This window comes from Ceratotherium simum, chromosome 6 (assembly GCF_057802395.1).
Source record: "Ceratotherium simum simum isolate JZ-2026a chromosome 6, ASM5780239v1, whole genome shotgun sequence".
In the NCBI taxonomy this organism is placed as follows: Eukaryota; Metazoa; Chordata; class Mammalia; order Perissodactyla; family Rhinocerotidae; genus Ceratotherium; species Ceratotherium simum.
Window position 1 is genome coordinate 62,697,106 of NC_141905.1, and position 18,914 is coordinate 62,716,019.

The 18,914-nt window shown below is 48.5% G+C and overlaps 1 protein-coding gene across 1 annotated transcript; it reads right to left on the reverse strand.

The window, feature by feature from the left end:
• Positions 1 to 1,089: 1,089 nt before the first annotated feature.
• On the reverse strand, positions 1,090 to 18,504 carry ACTR1A (actin related protein 1A). Its single transcript, XM_004428009.3, has 11 exons — positions 18,368 to 18,504; positions 10,357 to 10,421; positions 9,355 to 9,430; positions 8,471 to 8,596; positions 7,522 to 7,646; positions 5,896 to 6,112; positions 4,813 to 4,905; positions 4,047 to 4,221; positions 3,882 to 3,943; positions 3,129 to 3,169; positions 1,090 to 2,899 (listed from the first exon to the last, which is right to left on the reverse strand). The coding sequence occupies exons 1-11, from the start codon at positions 18,413 to 18,415 to the stop codon at positions 2,797 to 2,799; spliced, it is 1,131 nt and encodes a 376-aa protein (XP_004428066.1). The 5' UTR covers positions 18,416 to 18,504; the 3' UTR covers positions 1,090 to 2,796.
• Positions 18,505 to 18,914: the final 410 nt, after the last annotated feature.

Consider the following 18,914-nt stretch of genomic DNA (forward strand, 5'->3'; position numbering starts at 1 on the left):
GGACGCTTGGTAGCAAAAACCTGGGCCGCAGCCCCAGTGCATTTCCCATGTACCACCACTGGATGTGGTGGGCAAGGAAGAGCAGCCGCTTCTAGGCCAGAGGTCCTCAACCTTGGAGTCACTGGGGAGCTTTCAAAATGGCTGATGTCTGAGTCCTGTTCCCCAAGATTCTGATTTCTTAGGTCTGGGGTACGGCCTTGGCACTGGGGTTTTGGAAAGCTCTGTGGGGACTTTACCCTGCAGCTGGGACTGAGAACTTCTGCTCTAGGATGCGTTTCTCAGCCTTGGCACTGAGACATTTGGAGCCAGATGGTTCTTTGTTGTGGGTATTTAGCAGCATCCCTGGCCTCTGCATACTGGATGCCAGTAGCATCTCCCCCCAAGTTGTGACAATCAAACGTCTCCAGACATTGCCAAATGTGTCCTGGCAGGCAAAATTGACCTTGTTTGGGAACCACTGCTCTAGGCCAGTGGTTTTTTTGGGGTCTGCATAATGGCTAAAAATGTAGGCTCTAGGGCTATATTGCCTGGGTTCAAATTCTAGCTAATAAAGGGCAGAGCTTTGGGAAATGACATAATCTTTCTGTGGCTCTATTTCCTTATCTGTAAAGTGGATAATAAAAATACACTTCATAGGGTTGTTGGGAGGCTCAAATAGGTTAACATTTGTAAAGTGCCTGGCAATCCCCCCCCGCCCCATATGGGTTTAAAATGGAGAACTGACTAATCACAATATCGGAACTACGTTTTAATAAGCTCTCAAGCTTCTTAGCCACATGGAAGTTTTAAGAGCCTCTAACTTCAGGGATGTCAAGAGTGGCTCCCCTCATTTGGGGTGGAATCTCACCCATGGGCTTGAGTGTGTGCACAGGCCTGGGACCCTCAGTACCTGAACCTGGGCTTTGGGGTGAACACCATCTTTTTGGCGTCCACATGACAGGCTGGGACTTAGGCTAAGGTCTGACTAAGTCTGGCTGGTGCAACAGTGCCCTCTAGAGGACAGACCAGGTCCAGCCACTGCCTCAGATTCACGGCTCACAGCTCCCTCTTCCCACCCAGCACTGTGTACAGACAGAGGACCTGCTGATGTGTCTATTGGAACGACTTTATTTAAGTAGACGGGGCCCCACCAGGCAACGTGGTTTGTGCGAGGCTGTGCAAGGGACAGGCTTGGGCTAAGAGAAGGGAGGTGAGCTGGTTAAGCACACTGCAGTCCGCGGGTCGCCACATAGCTTTCACACACACCTGCTGCTGCGGCCCACACCTGGCAGGGCCTTTGGTCGTTGTACGGCATGGGGGAGAATACTGCCTGGACTCTGGAACTGGGGCAGGTCTTGGTGTTACAGATGAGGGTGCCAGCGAAGATTTGCTAGCCCCAGCTTTGCACCATCTGGGCTGAGGAGCCTTTGGACCACTGCTAGGCGAGCCCAGTCCAGGGTAGGCACCTGGCCCCACTGGACCAGAGGAGATGAGCCTGAGCCCATCAGCTCCTGGCACTCTGGTTTTGCCCCCCTCCCTCCCTAACCAAACAAGTTCAAAGTCAAGAATGGCACAGGTCAGCCCAGAGGGGGCCTTTTAGCCTCTACAATCTAGCCCCCTGGGTCAGCTAGAGTGGGAAAAGGCAACTTGGTTAATTGCGGCTCTTTCTCCAGTCCTAAGGGGGCTGGATCCCCAATACCCATCTTTTGCTAGGGGCCTCTGCCAAAGAGTGATTCTACCTCCTGTTTCAGAAAATCCAACCAGCAACCAGCCTGTTGATTCCAGGCAGTGAGCAAGTAGAAGAGGGAGAAAGAAAGAGGCTGTGGGAGTGCCTTTGAATGTAGCCTCCGATCCCAAATGGTCCTGAGGCCTATGGATACTGTCCATTAGCAAGGAGTGGCGGGGCCCTGGATGCTATGCTAAGCTTAGGTGCTGTAAACATTAGTGTGAACATGGTGACCGGTAGGCAGGAGGCGATGAGCTCCCTCTCTCCAGTCCTCATACTGAACAAACACTTCAATAAATAAAACTGTTTGAAGATGGCATTGCCCAAAGATAGATGAAAGCAAGTAAGAGGGCGTGGGGCCAACAGGCTTCTCAAACTTTCCTGCGACCCCCTGGATGGGGCTGGGGGTTGGAGCACTGACTCTACCGCCATCAGAAGTAGCACTACTCCTGCCCTTCTCAAATGCCCTGTGTTGTCCTGGTCCCCAGGTGAAGTGGAGGGCATCCTGCCTTCTCCCGACTCTGGAGTCTTAGTAACTCCTGGAGTGCTTTTCCAGCCTCCCAAACCCAAACTGCAACAAAACCAGACAGAACTCAACCCCGGCCCCAGTCCTTAGTCCATGATCAAGAAGCATTGAGAACAGAATGATGAGCAAGGGAGGAAGCAGCTGCCTTGGGCCTCAGGGCACCCTGAGGGTGCAGTGGGGGTGGGGCTAGCCCAGCCTAGGATGGGCAGCAGCAAGGTCTCTTGGGGGTTGGGTTTCCCTCCCTCTCTGTCTTTCTATGGTAGTAAACATAGTCCCACACAACCAAAGGCCCAGCTGACGGAGTGGGGCTCTCTGCCGGCGCTCTTCCCTGTCAGGGGCCAGTTAGTGGTCAACCCCAGGCCTCAGGCCATCGCCATCGTGGGTAGTTCATCGTCCTTTCTGGGCCCTGGGCTCCCTGGGCCACACGGCACTCGCGTATGTACACACACTCGTACCCACACACACACTCATACACACAGGCAGTTCCTCGCAAACACTCCGACTCAAGAAAGCGAGTTTTAAAGTGGAGTTAACTTCAGAGAGAGGTGAAGATGACGTCTCAACATTAGAAGGTTTTCCTGTGGATAGATCGGGCACCATCTTCCTCGTACTCCTTCTTTGAGACCCACATCTTCTTAAAGGTGTCCAGGGAGGCGAGGATAGAGCCCCTGGAGTGGAGGGAATCCAAAGGAACATTGTGTGTGTGAGAGAGAGAGAGAGAGAGAGACAGAGAGAGAGAGAGAGAGAGCACGTGCGAGAGAACTCCAGTGTTGGTGGAGCCAGCCAGTCCCCATGGGGCCAAACTAGATCAGGCTTTTCTTTAAAGGGGTGGGGTAGTGAGGGGTAATCAATGCCTTCACTTCCTGTTCCGCTCTTATTCCCAGAAAAGCTACTCACCCAATCCATGTGGAATACAGTCTCTCCTGAGGTGCAGATATCTGCAAGGGTGAGTAGAAAGAGGAACCTGAGACTTGCATCCTCCCTTCTCCCTTTCCCTTCCAAGGCTTGTTGTCTTTATGGCCAATTCTCACTGCCCAAGGCAAATGGATACATTTCACAGGATAGGCTTTAAGTTGTGCCCCTGCTGGACCCTGTGGCCTCTCTGGAGGTACTGTGACCAGCCTGACACTCATTGGGAGAAGCAGGCTTCCAGCAACCGTTAAGTATCCATAGCTCCCAGGGAGGCTGGGGCTCTGTGGGAGCAAGATTTGGCTCTGTGAGGGGCCAGGGGAAACGGACTCCATGGCAGGAGCCATACTCCTTCATTTAGGATCCCTCTGTCCTCAGCCAGGCTAGCTCCCCTCAGCTGTGACAAAGATGTTGGACTGTATCACAGGGGAGCAGCGAAAGCCAATCTCCTGTCAATGTTACAGTTTCCCTGAAAGACCACACGAGGGCCCCTCTGCCTAGCACCTTGCCACAGCTGGGTATCAGACTTGCCATCCTTCTGTGAAGAGGGAGAGTGAGCATGGGTGCTCCCCTCTGGCAGACCTCAGGGTCAGCATAGAAGCAGGGAGCCATCTGGCAGTGCCTTTATGGCCTTGGCTGCCCGAAAAGCTTGGGCAAAGCTGGCGGAGAGGCCATACCACGTGGCGCTCTAGACCCTTGGAGGCCCAGTTCCACCCAGCCCTGCCCCCGCCATGCTCCTACCCTGATCTTGACGTCTTTTGGAGCCAGTTTCTTCACTTCGCTCAGTAGCCGGTCACCAAAACCTGAATGGGCAAGGAAGGAGAATCTCGAGTCAATTCTCTGGGTGTCTGGGTCCAGCAAGATCTGGAAGCTTCCTCAGGAAGGGACCCGAGAGCAAAGACCAACCTTTGAACAGGGTGGAGCCTCCTGAGAGGACAATGTTAGAGAAAAGTGTGCGCCGCAGGTCCATGTCAGACTTCTGGATGGCAAACACCAGTACCTCATGGATGCCCTCACTCTCTTCGCCAATCAGGTCTGGCCTGAACAGCAGCTCAGGTGCCCGGAATCGGGAAGGACCAATCTGCAGGGTGGAGGGCAAGCTTCAGAGGCTGGGACTGGGGCCGAGGTCCCTTTCGGGGTGGGAACGGAAGAGGTCCCATCTCTTAGTAATCAGGTGGCTATGAAGGCTCGGCTCAGGCAAGACCCTGTACGTCAAGGACCTCAAAGTACAAAGATAGGGCTCCTGGGAAACTAGAGAGAGGAAGCTCCTACATTTAATCTTAGCTCTGGCATTTTCCAGCCAAGAGACCTTTGGCATTAATGTATGGATTCATTCATTCGTGGAAATTTCTTCCTATAAATGGAGGTACAGGGAGAGGCAACTTGCCCTATACTGTGCCCAAGTGGTTTAGGACAGCACTAACCATCCCCCTTCCTAATCCTTTCCTGACCTAAGAAAACGCCTCTGGTGCCTCCTGCACCCCACACAGGAAAAGCAAAGTCCCTGGTGCCTTGCTCTGTAGGAGACGGTGCTGCTCAAGAGCTACACTGCTCCAGGCAGAGGGGTAAAATGACTGGTATATCTGACTCCAGCCTCCCCTTGTGGAGTTCTGTTTGGGCCCAGAGCTTTTGGGGGCCCGAGGGGACTGAGGGGTGAGGTCCAGCTGCCTACCTCAATGGTGCTACCGTCGGGCAGGTAGTACTGAGCCTTCTCCGTCTCTAGTGTCTCATCCTTCTGGGGGTTTATGGACAGGTAGCAGGCTCTCTGTGGAACCAAGCACAAGTCAGGCAGACAGGAAACCTGGCACCTACCTGGTCAGAATCCTAGGGGAATGATGTGCTGCTGCAGAAATCTGCACAACTACAGTGATTGCCTTAAAGGTCATTAGAGCTACTGCCCCAGGGGAGGAGCAGAGAGGTTTCTGTCAGCCTTCACCGGGTAGCATTTAGGATATGAGTTCCTACTTGTTCCACCTTCCTGGTGGGCAAGCATGGAAACTTGGCTCTTTGGATCTGGGTCTGAGACCATAACCTCACTTTAGTTCAGACTTAGGCATTTTTCTCCTCTACTACTCATATGGTTCTGGGTCCTGCCTGCCGAGCTCAGAGGTTTCCCTAGAGTCACAGGTGGCAGGAGGATTCAGTTTACTTAAAAAGAAAAATGTATTCTGACTTCTTCAAGGATGTAAAAGAATGTATGTACACAAGGTATAAAAAAAACATAATGGGGGCCGGCCCCGTGGTGTAGCAGTTAAGTGTGCGTGCTCCGCTGCTGGCGGCCCAGGTTCGGATCCTGGGTGCACACGGACGCACCACTTGTCAGGCCATACTGTGGCGGCATCCCACATAAAGTGGAGGAAGATCGGCACAGATGTTAGCCCAGGGCCAGTCTTCCTCAGCAAAAAAAGAGGAGGATTGGCACAGATGTTAGCTCAGGGCTGATCTTCCTCACACACACACACACACAAAAAAAAAACCCATAATGAACACTGGTGTACCTATCACCCACGTTAAGAAATAGAAACAGCTCCCTTTCCCCCACAAGATGGCAGCACATCAGGAAGGTGAATCTGTCAATGTGAGGGGCGCAGCTGGAGGATCACACAGCTGCCAGGAGGCCTGGCTGGGAAGAACAGAGCCTGACCCAAGACCCCCAGGACAGGAGCTTCGCCTTTCTTCACTCTAGGTCATGGACACCCTGGCTGCTCTGTTCCCGTTCCCTATCCCATCTCTGGGCCCATGGGGCAGCACCCACCTCTTTTATGGCCTTGACAATCTCAAACTCGGAGGATGAGTGGAAATCATAGCCCTCCTTACGCAGGTAGAGGCGAAGGAAGCGAGAGACGTCTCGGCCAGCGATGTCGATGCGCATGATTGAGTGGGGCATGGCAAAGCCCTCATAAATGGGCACGGCATGGGTAACGCCATCCCCAGAATCCAGCACTACACCCGTGGTCCTGCCTGTGGCATAACTGAAGCAAAGGGGGCAAACCATCACTACCCCTGCCGCCTCACTCTGGGAAGAAATTCACCTCTTTTTAGAGTCCAATGTCAGCTACACTAAAGCCGCCTTTCTCCAGGGGCCTTACACTGGACTGAGTACTAAGGAAGCCTGAGCATTGAAGCCAGCCTTGAAATACCTGAATGAAAGGAGCTAAACCTCTCCAAGCTCCCTCCCCCACTTCCAGAAGAGCAGGCCTTCCAATCTCAAGAGATGCCCTGGCCTTCAAACTGCTTCAGGGACCCAGCCCGAGGGGCAGTTTTTACTCTCTAAACAAGAGGAAAAAACCCAAATGCCTACAGGGGCCAGGCAGGAAAAGTAAATGAGTAAAGGAAAATAAGAATATTTTCACTTTCACAAAAAACTAGCTTTTTTCCCACACGGCCCTCTAGGTCTGTCCATAGTTTTTTTCTCTTTTGGTAGAGACAAGGGTACAGACATGTACTTCTTTTTTTTTTTTTTTTTTTTTTTTTTTTAAATTTTATTTATTTATTTTTTCCCCCAAAGCCCCAGTAGATAGTTGTACATCATAGTTGCACATCCTTCCAGTTGCTGTATGTGGGACGCGGCCTCAGCATGGCCGGAGAAGCGGCGCGTCGGTGCACGCCCGGGATCCGAACCCGGGCCGCCAGTAGCAGAGTGCGCGCACTTAACCGCCAAGCCACGGGGCCGGCCCCAGACATGTACTTCTGTGATATGAGAGGAAAAACCCACCATGTTAGACAAACAGCAGCTGATACTCTGCCTTCGTGTTGGGAGGACAACAGGGAATGGAGTGGACTGTGGGGAAGTTAAGCTTGCAAACTCTATCTCAAATGGCGGCTGCTATTTCAGCTCTTGCCAATTTTTGCCCTATAGGAATGCAGGCCCAGCATTACCACATCTTACCATTTTCTCAGAGAAGCCAGAAATTTGGATTTTGACAGGAAATCTACCAATTTTTAAATGCTAGCTCACAATTTTTAATGGCGTCAAACAAATCCCATCTGCAGGTCACCAGTGTATAATCTCGGCAGTAGACCTAACCCTGGCGTGAGGCAGGCTGGGAGCATGACAGGAATGACAGGGGTGTGAGACCAGAGACCATGGTGGTGTCTTCACCCTATCTCCAGCCTCGCAGAGCACCTGGCACAAGCGGGCACTGAATAAATGTCTGAACATTTACAGGGGCCTTCCCAGCAGGCCGAGCAGAGAGCCTTGGGCACCAAACCTGCTGAGAGTACCAGACTGGGAGACAGTCTCAATACTCCCCTTCCCACCACCTTTAACCCTTCCCTAGCAGGGGTACTCAAGTTGCTCTGAACCAACCCAAAGGAGAGGCAGTCTAGAACCTGCTTTCCCTCCCAAAAGGCCAGGCTAGCCAGCCAGGCTGCTACTCACAGGCTGAGCACAGCTTGCATGGAGATGAAAAGGGCTGGCACATTGAAGGTCTCGAAGAAAACTTCAGCAGCTCGTTCTCGGTTTTTCCGCGGGTTTAAAGGCGCCTCCGTCAAAAGCACCGGATGCTGTGAAAGATGCCCAGATGGTAATCAGGGCGAGGCCACATTCCCACCCCTCATTTGTACTGGAGGAGAAGTCCCTGCGTGGCTGGCTAGAGCCCAGGGAGGGGACCTTTGTCAGCCTCCCCCCAAAAAAGAGGCAAGCTGGGTCTGTCACCTACCCCTGCCCAAGTCAGTTTCTCAACTTTCCAAATTCATGCCCCCTTTAAAGTCTCATTCTGTCCTCCCCTCTACCCCTTACGCCCCACTCCTTGTTCGCCAAGATTCTTGTATTGGCCCTGTATCTACTGTATAGCTCCAATTGTCAAGAATATTTTGCTAAACTCTAAATTTGGATTTATTATGATAAAAAAATAGTTAAAAAATTTTCAAAATAGAATATTAAATTTCAATATTGAATGTACTTTTAAAAAACGGAACATACCCCTCCCATGGAAATTCTGAAGTGCCTAGTATGCACCTTCTTTTGTGTTTCTGAGTTGAGAGTTACTTCTTTACAAGTTAAAGAGCATAGGCTCTGAAGTCTGAAAGACATGGGTGTGAATCCCAGCTCTACCACTTTATTCACTGGGTGATCTTGGAAACACTACTGGCTTCTCTGAACCTCTGTTTCCTTGTTTGTGAAATGGAGATAATACTACCTACACCTCATAGGAATGGTGTGAAGATTAACTGCGAACATGTCTGAGAAGCACATGACCCGGTGCCTGGCACGTAGTGAGACTCAAATACTCTTGGCAGTTATCATCGTCATCCTCCTTATCTCTGGGGTAGGGGTTCTGCACAGCTCTGCACACCCCAGAGGGGTGCCCTGCACACAGGGCCCTCACCTCCTCTGAGAAAGTCTGCAGCTGGTCCTTAGAATAGACATATTGCCAGATGCGCTCCATGTCGTTCCAGTCCTTGACAATGCCGTGCTCCATGGGGTAGCGGATGGAGAGCAGCCCTCGGTGTTCCTGGGGGCAGAGAGCAGGACTTACAGCAGCAGCCAGCCTTTCAGCCGGGCTGCCCAGTGGACCCTGCTCTTCCAGGACTAGGAATTCCCACCTAGCAGTCCTCACCCAGGGCTAAGGGGGGACACCCACTCTCCAAGTCTCTAAACTGTATGCTGCAAACTGCTCTCACTGTCCAATTAGCTGGCAAAGCTGAGGGCTTCTGCCTTTCCATGGACCTTCGGGTGCCCCTAGGGCAAGTGACAGGAGGCACCCTCCTCATTGCCTCCTCCTAGGACACAATCTCCTGGCTCCCACCTCTGGGCCTCAGCACTTGAAGCCAAGGTTGGCAACAATGATTCTGTTGTTCTGCTTCTAGAGGCTGCCGGAGGGCTCTGCCAAACTGTACTAATTAACGCATCCCCAGGGTACCCCAGCGACGATCTCTTTCCAAATCCCTTTTGCCAAAAAAATAACCAAACCAGTCAATTTGATCATTGGCAAGGTAGCGACAGAATACAGAAGGAAGGCATCAGCCCTGTTTTCTAGACTGGTCTCTGTTTCCCAAAGTGGGATTTCATATATTTCCTCTCCAAAACCACAGGCTGCTCCTGGGAGAAATCAACTGATTAGGCCTAGGATGAGAGAACCAAAGGGGAGACTTGAAGAAGAAAGTGCTCCTTTTACTCATATCTATGTCCCACTGCTGGGACACTGCCCATGTGAGGAATAATGAAGGTCTTCTGCTGGCTTGAGGCTTCTTCAATAGAACTGGGAATTACCTCAGCTTTGGGGCCGATGAAAATGTCGCCTTCGAGGGCTCCTGCCATGACTCGAACATGCTTGGGTCTGCCCACACTACAAGAAAGTCAGGAGGACCATCACTTTTCATTTCACCACAGAACACACAACAGAACACAGGAAGGAAGTGTAGACACACATACTTAGACGGGAAGAAATACACTCAATTCTACTGTGATTATCTTTGAGGAGTGAGATTACAGTTGACTTTGATTGTCTTCTTTCTACTTTTCTGCATTTCCCACAATTTCTACAATGGACATGTGTTATTTTAAGCTATCTGTATATTAGTTCACATTTTTATTATATTTATATTTTTTATAAGTTATTTTAAAAATTTTTAGATGATTCAATATTTCTAGTTCTTCTCTTTCCCCAGTGTATGTGTGGACCAAGAGAGACAAGGAAACAAGAATTTCTAAATGAATGGTTAACTCAAAAAATTTTAGTCTCCTTAGCTCCCTGTCCAGGACTTCCACTAAGCAAAACTGTGATGTTGTAACTGGGATAGATAGCTTTCTTCCTTTTTCTCCCCCTTTAAGCCCCCTCCCCAGGCACCTGTGCCCTTCTCCTGCCGGCAGTCTCTCTGCCTTAGGAGGCAAGCACTGAGAAACTCATTCTCATGAAGATGGTAGGTATGGTTCAATGTTAAACCCCATCCCAGGTGACAGGAGAATTTTAAAAAGAGGGCTTCAGGAAGAGGCAGTCACCCAAACCAATGAGTCACCAATGGTAACATTTTTGGCATCAGATAAAATCAAACTTAAAAAGAGGTCTCTTGCCTGTGCCTCTTAAATTGTACCATGTAGGCAATTGTTTCCTTTGTTTACTCCAAAAGCCAGCTGCTGTCCCTTGCTCATGGTTGTTTTGAGTACCAAGGCTGACCCTAATGAGAGCTCTCTTCTCCCTAAAAGATGGAAGTCTGACTCCGTAACAAAGCTGACAAGCCTCCCAAGCTCTGACTAAGCTACAGAATGACTTACTAGTTTGGAAAGCAGTATTTGGGGATCTGGTCACCAGCAAAACCAGCTTTAATCACACCGGATCCCTGAGGAGAGAGGAGAAAGAGAAGTCAGAAGTATCACAAAAACAAGAGGAGATATATATCATACAATACATATAGTAAGGTTCCATTTTTATTTAAAAAAGAGAGAGACGAGCCAGCCCTCATGGCCTAGCGGTTAAAGTTTGGCATGCTCTGCTTCGGCAGCACGGTCAGCCCGGGTTTGGTTCCTGGGTGCAGAACCACACTACTCGTCTGTCAGTAGCCATACTGTGGTGGCGGCTCACACAGAAAGAAGGACTTACAACTAGAATATAGAACTATGGACTGGGGCTTTGGGGAGAAAAAAAAAAGAGAGGAAGATTGGCAACAGATGTTAGCTCAGAGCAACTCTTTCTCAGCAAAAAAAAAAAAAGATGCATTAAAAAAAAGAGAGAGACCTTATATTTGTGTATAATGTATCCATTTCTCTGAACATTTGTATAGCGCAAGCACCGTACAGTGCATGCCAAAGGGAGGGACGTGGGACTGGGCATAGTGAGGAGAACTTTCACCGTACACTTAAAGTATTATTTGATTTTTCTTTATTCTTTGACTTTTCTACATTGAACATGTTTTGCTTTTGGAATTAAAAATGATATTAAAAAGGGAAGAAAAAGAGGAAAGCTGAGGAGAGAAGAGGAAAGTACCTAAAATCACCAAAGCAGCCAAGTTCAGGAACATAACCAAGGTGGGAAGGGCGCGTGATGCTTTCTGTTACACCACCATGGGATGCTTTCAACCTTTCCCAGCTCAGGCCTGAACTCTCCCGGTCCTCCAGGGCCTCGATGACAGACACCACCATGAGCATTGTCATGCTTGAAGCTGACTCTGATGGAACACACGTTGTCTGGTTCTTACTGCAGGGGTACAGCACTATGCTTTGCAGGGTGTTTGTGGTAGTTGTTTTGTTTTGTTTTTACCATGCTTTGTTTTACTCGTTGGTCTCCTGATGGTAAAGAGCAGGTAAGCCCTAAAGCATTGTCTGGGAAGAGACCCAAGATTATATCCTGCTACTCCAATCTTTGGTATGCTGGGTGAGGTGCCCAGCAAAGTATCTGACTTCTTCCTCCAGCAGCTCTGGTACTACCCAGGGCCCAACCAAAGTAAACACTGACTCGAGACACAGATACCAACTTTGTGCAGGACAGATGTCAAGGCTTGATACTGCTTGCAGATACACCCTGTTCTCCTCCTTAACCGTCCTTCTACCACCACACCTGATACTTTCACCCTTCTACCCCAACACGGTTTACAGCTGCACATGTAATTGGGGCAAGCCTTTTCCTGCTGCCTGTCAACCACTTCTCCTGGGGTGGAGTGTGATATTTCCAGAACCCACACAGCAAGCAGTAAACATATCAGGAGATGCTCAACAGCCAAGGTTATTTTGCACCAAAGGCTTCCCAGCAACTCCCCTGGTTCCCTCTCTGTCTCTCATTCCTGTTCTTCTATAGGAGAAGTGGGGTGCCTGACTCTGGCAAGACAGAGGGAGGACGTAAGAAATGGTTGAAGAACAGGGAGAGTGGTTTGTGGGGAGAGCAGGGCAAGCCAGTTCTCTAAGACAGCAGGAAGCTCTGCCAACAGAAAAGAGAGAATATAAGAGACAATGTGCAAACTCATCGGCCTGGGCAGAACAGCAAGGAGCCTGGAAAAGGTGCAGCTGTAAACTGAGCTGAAAGACTGGGAAGGAGGGAGGACCATCCTACTGCAAACCTGTGGGCTCAGGGACATGGATAGTGAGAACAGCACTGTACAAGAGAACTGGGAGAACTTGTTAGCTCAAGCTTCCAGTAATTGCTCACTGCCTTCACCTGGGTGTGGTGATGCTGCCAGACTAATTGGATCTCCAGGTAGAGGTTGCAAACAAGAAAAGTAAAGATGAGACCTGTACTTCAGACTCTGGATATCTTTAAGAGATGATTTTCCTGGCTATTTCATTTTGAGTTTACTAGCAAAAGGACTAGAGTCTGAGTAACAAGGCAGATTAACATGTCAGGTTCATTTCTTCCTCTCTCTCCTTCTCAGCAAGAGTCTAACAAGCTCCATTCAAATATCACTGCCTTCCTCCTGAAGAATAATCCCCAGCTGGAATTAGTTATCCTCTTCCTATCATCTCACAAAATCACCATTACCTGTACCACTAGGTAGCATGCATTTCGTTCTGCTATTTGAATTTGTGGTTTCCATTTTTGTCTCTTTTCAGCCCAAGTTCCTTGAGGTCAGACTTTGCAGATCAGCAGTATCTGGCATTTGCAGTGTCCTCAAATAGATACTGACTGACTAAAATTAAAATCAAGCTCAAACAATTGGCAGATGAAGCCTAAAGTATGGAACCTGAATGAGCAGCTGAATTCCAGAAGCCCCAGGCAGAGGTGGTGCCAGAAAGGTGAAGGCAGCATTGAGAATGATGCACAAGGTAGAACCAGACCCAGCTTGTCCCTGCAGCCCCACAAGCTGGCCTGCCAGGGCAGTAGTTGGGTGAAGAATGGGTGGGGATGGGGGAGGCGGCTGAGCTGCCTCTGTTGTGCTCCACCATATCATGAGAGCATATAAAAGGGTCATGTCAATTTTTTGAACTGTATTTGTAACTAGGAACTGTGTACTTGACAAATGAGCTGCCACTCTCTTCGCTATTCACTCTGGCAAAGCCAAGTAAACAAATGCCTTGTAGAGGTTTCTTGAAAAAGTAGTCTCATTACACATTTAATTTTTGAGGACTCAAGTCTGCTGCCAGCCACCAATGACCATTCTCTTCCTGATGCAGGCAAACAAATAGCAAATCTCTCCGTAAGACTCTCCCAGTACCTGCTGGCTATCGGCCTTGTGGCTTAGGAAACCTTTATCCTAAGCACTCTTGATTGTTCTTTACATTCTGGGAAGGAGGCTAGTTATCTCCCATTTTACAAGTGGGAAAAGGAAGCTGAGAGGTGGAGCCTCAGAGTCTAGGACACTGGTGGCCCATTTTGGCCCAAAGACATATTTTGTTTGGCCCACAAAGTACTTTTTAAAAAACAGCTTTATTGAGATAAAATTCATATGCCATACAATTTACTCATTTAATAATTCTGATTCCTCTTGAAAAATCAGAAGATCTGGCAACACTGGGTCTGCATTCTTGTATGGGGACAGCTGGCTGGAAATGAAAAGCAGTTGGCCCTTTGGTCAGGCATGCTTAATGCATCTTCCAGATTCCTCACACTGTCTTTAAGGCTACCCTCTTCCTCCCTCTAATTCCCAGCAACTAATTCAAGATGTTTCTCCTTCCACATGACATCTGGTTTCTTTCTTACCCTCAGGGCACCTAGCTTGGTGTGAAGCACATCCTTGGCTCTCAAAATACACATAATTGAATAGTGAGCTCTCTCTACAAGTCACCTCCTCTTCACCCTTTCCATCAAGCTAGGAATGGATTCTTGCTGAAGTTGTACAAATAGCCTGAACGTCACATTGCAAGTGACAGTGTTAAATATATTGACTTCATCTCCTCGGTTAATTCTAGTGTCCCTTAAACTTAAGTGAATCAGCAGATTATAAGAGCTGCAAACTGTGAAAAAAAAATTGAGACAATTAATAAAATTGGAATATTGACTGGATATTTGATGATATTAAAGAATTACTGGGGGCCAACCTGGTGGCACAAGCGGTTAAGTGCGTGCGCTCTGCTGTAGCGGCCCGGGGTTCCCGGTTCGGATCCCGGGCGTGCACCGACGCACTGCTTGTCAGGCCATGCTGTGGCGGCGTCGCATATAAAGCGGAAGAAGATGGGAGTGGATGTTAGCCCAGGGCCAGTCTTCCTCAGCAAAAAGAGGAGGATTGGCAGATGTTAGCTCAGGGCTAATCTTCCTCACAAAAAAAAAAAAAAAGAATTATTGTTAATTATATTAGGTTTTGATAATAGTATGTTGATTATGTTTTTTAAAGGGTGTGGCAGCAGGAAGTGGGTGGGAATGTGGTTAAAAGGATTGGACAGGAGCTGATAACTGCTACAGGTAGGTGATGGATATGTGGATGTTTGTTATACTATTCCCTCTCCTGTTATTTATATTTGAAATTTTCTCTAATAAAAAGAATAAGAGCTAGTGAATAAGATGATAGCACTTAAGTAAAAATTCGAAACACCAATACTGTGCGCGCGGGCGCCCGCGCATGCGCGCGCGCACACACTAAAATATGTATGTCCATAAAATCATGGATGGAAAGGAGCACATCAATTTCATGACGATGGTTTGCTTCTGGGATTACTTCTGGAACAGAATGAAAGGACGAGATTGTAGAGAGGTACAAAGAGGCTTCGTTTATATCTGTAATGCTTTATTCCCCCCGGCAAAAAATCTGAAGCAAATATGGCAAATGCCAACATTTATTAAATCTGGGTGGGGGCTGGCCCTGTGGTGTAGCTGTTAAGTGCGCGCACTCCGCTGCTGGCAGCCCGGGTTTGGATCCCTGGCGCGCCGACGCACTGCTTCTCCGGCCATGCTGTGGCGGCGTCCCACATAAAGTGGAGGAAGATGGGCACGGATGTTAGCTCAGGGCCAGTCTTCCTCAGCAAAAAGAGGAGGATTGGCATGGATGTTAGCTCAGGGCTGATCTTCCTCACAAAAACAAAACAAATAAATCTGGGTGGTAGACACGTGCTACGTGGGTGCTTATTATATAGTTTTCTGAACTTTTCTGTATATTTAAAGTATCTTGTTTTTTAAAAAGGGGGCTAAAGCAGCATAACATCCCCCCAAAAGAGTGAAACTCTTAGCTTATTGATGAACTTGTAAAGATCTAATACTGTTTCTGTATTTAGGCCCACATAGTCACAAAGACAGTTTTAAGATTGACCAGAATATTGATCCATTTTAGGACAGAACTTAGGCTTTGGGATCTTAGCAAAGATTTGAGCTTCAGAATAAACACAGTATTCTGATCAAAGTGTTATAGTCCGCAAAATGTGGCTTAGGAGCTGCCCTCTTCTTGTATTACTATCTATGATATGCCTTTGGGAAGAATGACTTATGTTTAGTTTTTAAAAATACCTATCACTTTATTGTTGTCATTAAAGCACGCACAGACACCCCTCCATTTTCCTCATTAAATTCTGAGAATTGGTTTGGTGCCAGAACAGGATGAAAGGAATGGTCAACAACTGTCTGAAGACTGGGAAAGGCAGTGGACTGATATTGGGGCTCTTCCCTCTTTTCCTTGCTTTCTTTGTTCTCCTTTCTTTTAATTACAGTCTCCTTAACCCAGAAAATAAAATTGTAGCAACATGTTAAGCTATGGAGCTGTTAAATCTGGTAGAGACATATTATTCTTATAATATAAAGTTGGCTCAAATATTTCAAATGATTTTTCCTATCCCTTTTTCACTTTGAAACAAAACAAAACTTTATAAATGTCAAACAGCAAGAACTACTTGAGGCCTGAAATCTAAAAATGTGGCAGATGCTCAGTAAATCCTAATGGGAAAATTACTTAAGTTTCTCCTACTTTACCTTTTGGCAGAATTATTGGCATAATAAAGAAAATGTTGTCCCAGGGGCCGGCCCCCGTGGCTTAGCAGTTAAGTGTGCGAGGTCTGCTACTGGCAGCCCGGGTTCGGACCCCGGGCGCGCACCATCGCACCACTTGTCCGGCCATGCTGAGGTGGCGTCCCACATACAGCAACTAGAGGGATGTGCAACTATGACATACAACTATCTACTGGGGCTTTGGGGAAAAAAAGGAGGAGGACTGGCAATAGATGGTAGCTCAGAGCCGGTCTTCCTCAGCAAAAAGAGGAGGATTGGCATGGATGTTAGCTCAGGGCTGATCTTCCTCACAAAAAAAAAAAGAAAATGTTGTCCCAGAGAAAAAACAAGTCAATTCTTTAAATTTTAAAACTGAAAATTCACCACTGATTTGATGCATTTCAAAATACACTACCAAGAGAGAGGAAGGAGAGACTAAGAAGCATTTGCTTAAGTGACATTAAAGAAAATGGCTGGAGATGGAACTACTCCTTCCAAACAATTCAAGAAGCAGAGGATCTGGTGGGATGGACAGACCGTTCCTTCTGCACTGCTGATGAAAACAGGAAATGGCTAATCTCTATTTGTATTTTCTTTTTAAAACAAAAAAGGCAGATGAAGCACACACAAACTGGTTGAAGACAGAGATAGTGGTGTTCTCTGAAATTCAACATCAAGATCCAGCAGTTATACCTAACCCTCTGCCATAACAAACTAGGGTCCTCCGCCCCACCCCCAACCTCTCTTTATTTAGGGACTTCTTTGTTAATGTGATAAAGCTATTCAATCATTCATCCACTCACCCATCAATCCAATGAAAAAACATTTATTGAGCACATAGTGGTGCCAGGACCTAGGTAGTGTGTGTGTAGAGTGAGGTGAAGACGAGAGTAATGAAAAACGAAGGAATACTATCTTTTCCCACAAAGATTTAATAGTCTAGTGAGAGAGACAAAAAAAGTCCTCCCCAAAATGAGGTGTGTCACTGAGCTCAACCTCATACCCCTGGAGAGAAGGAAAGCTAACAACAAAAAAAGCACCTTTCCTTGGAAAAAGTGAGGACCTTGGAACTCAATCTCAATTTAAGTCTTGGCTCTTCAACTCATAAACCAGGTAGTTTGAATACTGTTATTTAAACCTCTCCAAGCTTCACTTTCCTGCATAAACTGGGGGTAGTAATTCCTATCTACCTACCGGACGCTTAAACGAGGTGATGCAAATGAAACAACCTTGTAACATGCCTAAGATGTCCCAAGGGCTGGGTCAACAGAGGGCATCTGACAGTCAGCTCCGGACAGGGAATAGGCAGTTTTGCCTCCATGGAGCCATTTAGAAGAGGCACAGAAAAGGTATCAACCAATCTCGGTGGGACCAAACATTTGAGTGGAAGACAGAAACGTAAAACAGTTGTTTTACAATTGTCCCCCTCCGCCCCAAATAAGAGCAGTATTTAGATTCTTTCCATTTGTCACTATTGATGCTAACGGATAAAGCACTGGATTTAGGGCACCTCTACTCTGCGACCCTGGGCTCACTAGACTTCGCGCTTCAGTTTTGTCATTTGTAAAACGAGGATCAAACGTCCTGCCTTAACCATTCACCCAGTTTTTGTGAGGATCCACTCGAATGGATGTGCACTCCCCCCACCCACGTCAGCGCTAGAGCGCCTGGCAAATGTTATGTTTGGTAATTTTTTTCCCCAGCAATTAGGCGTTCCGAAGAGGAAGGTATCTCCCTGCTTGCTTTGTCACTCTCCTTTCTTCTCGACCTTTATTCACGTTATAATTTATAATCACAGAAATAACTGAAATCCTATGGCTATTTTTCGCACCAGATTCTCGGGCCCCACCCAGATACACCGCCAAGCCTCCGGCCAGCTGCAGACAGAGGGAAACTTACCCCTTCTCTACCCGCGGGCAGGCCCTAGCCCGTCAGGCCCCTACACCGGGAGATCCCGAAACCAATCCTCACAACCCTCATGCATCGCCCCGCCCCTTAGAGAGGGGACACACTATGGCGGCCCGGAAAAACGGCAGGGGCGCGAGCCAATCACTGCAGAGGGCTGCCCTTATCCGGCAAGGCCCAGAGGCGGGGTCATCAGTCAAGATGGACAGCCAGAGCAGCCAATAGAGTTATCGGAAACCGGGGAGGGGATGGGCGCCGGGCGCTCACATCGGTTAAGGCCCCTCAAGCCAACGGCCCAAGAACCCGGCCCGCACTACAGCTCTTCCCTCTATCCATCCCAAAGTTCTCCATCCCACGGTTGCTGGCCGGCCGCCCTGCCTGCGGACTGGGGGGTGGGGGTGGGGTGGACGGAGGCGGCGGCGGCTGAACCCGCCTGACAGGCCGGGCCAGTGACAAAGAGCCGGCGGCCCGGGCTGAAACCCGGGAAGCAATCCCTTCAGGAAGGAGAGCATACGTCCCTTTAGAGATAGGAAAGACGCAACTCACGTTGTCGATCACGACGGGTTGGTTGGCGATCACATCGTAGGACTCCATGGCAGAGGAATCTTTCCTTCCGAGGAAGGAACTGCGAGCCGGGTCCGCTGCTAACGCCACTGACACGCATGCGCAGTCTAGCCGCTGGTAGAGGGCGGCAGGGAGCGGCCCGACCTCGCCTCCGAAGAACTACAACCCCAGCATGCCTTGCACCAGGGTTAGCGAGCCAGGCAACTTCGGAGCCCCGCCTGCTTTAAGAGACGGGGCGTCGCGTTTATGACGCACAGTACCCTGGGCTTTGTAGTCTCCATTGATAATAGACACGGATGCCGATTGATGGGAGTATTGCTTGCTTGGATCTGTAATCCGCTTGAAGGGATTAGCAGTGCATGCTGAAATATGTAAAGTTGTATGAAAGTAGTCTTCTTGAGTACGTGTCTGTAGTTCGGTTTGGATTGGTCAGTAATTCGTGCATATTTGGATTTTACAGATCACTCCTGCCACTCCCCACCACTTCCCCTGGACGATATAAGATTGCCATGTTTTTATTTGGGTCTAT

Bases quoted from the DNA above. Each gene is read 5' to 3' on its own strand.
- ACTR1A (XM_004428009.3), bottom strand. From the start codon at position 18,415: ATGGAGTCCTACGATGTGATCGCCAACCAACCCGTCGTGATCGACAAC. The intron at 10,422-18,367 runs GTGAGTTGCGTC...CTCTCTCCTCAG, and splicing joins AACCCGTCGTGATCGACAAC to GGATCCGGTGTGATTAAAGC. The intron at 4,906-5,895 runs GTGGGTGCTGCC...TTGGTTCCACAG, and splicing joins TTGTCAAGGCCATAAAAGAG to AGAGCCTGCTACCTGTCCAT.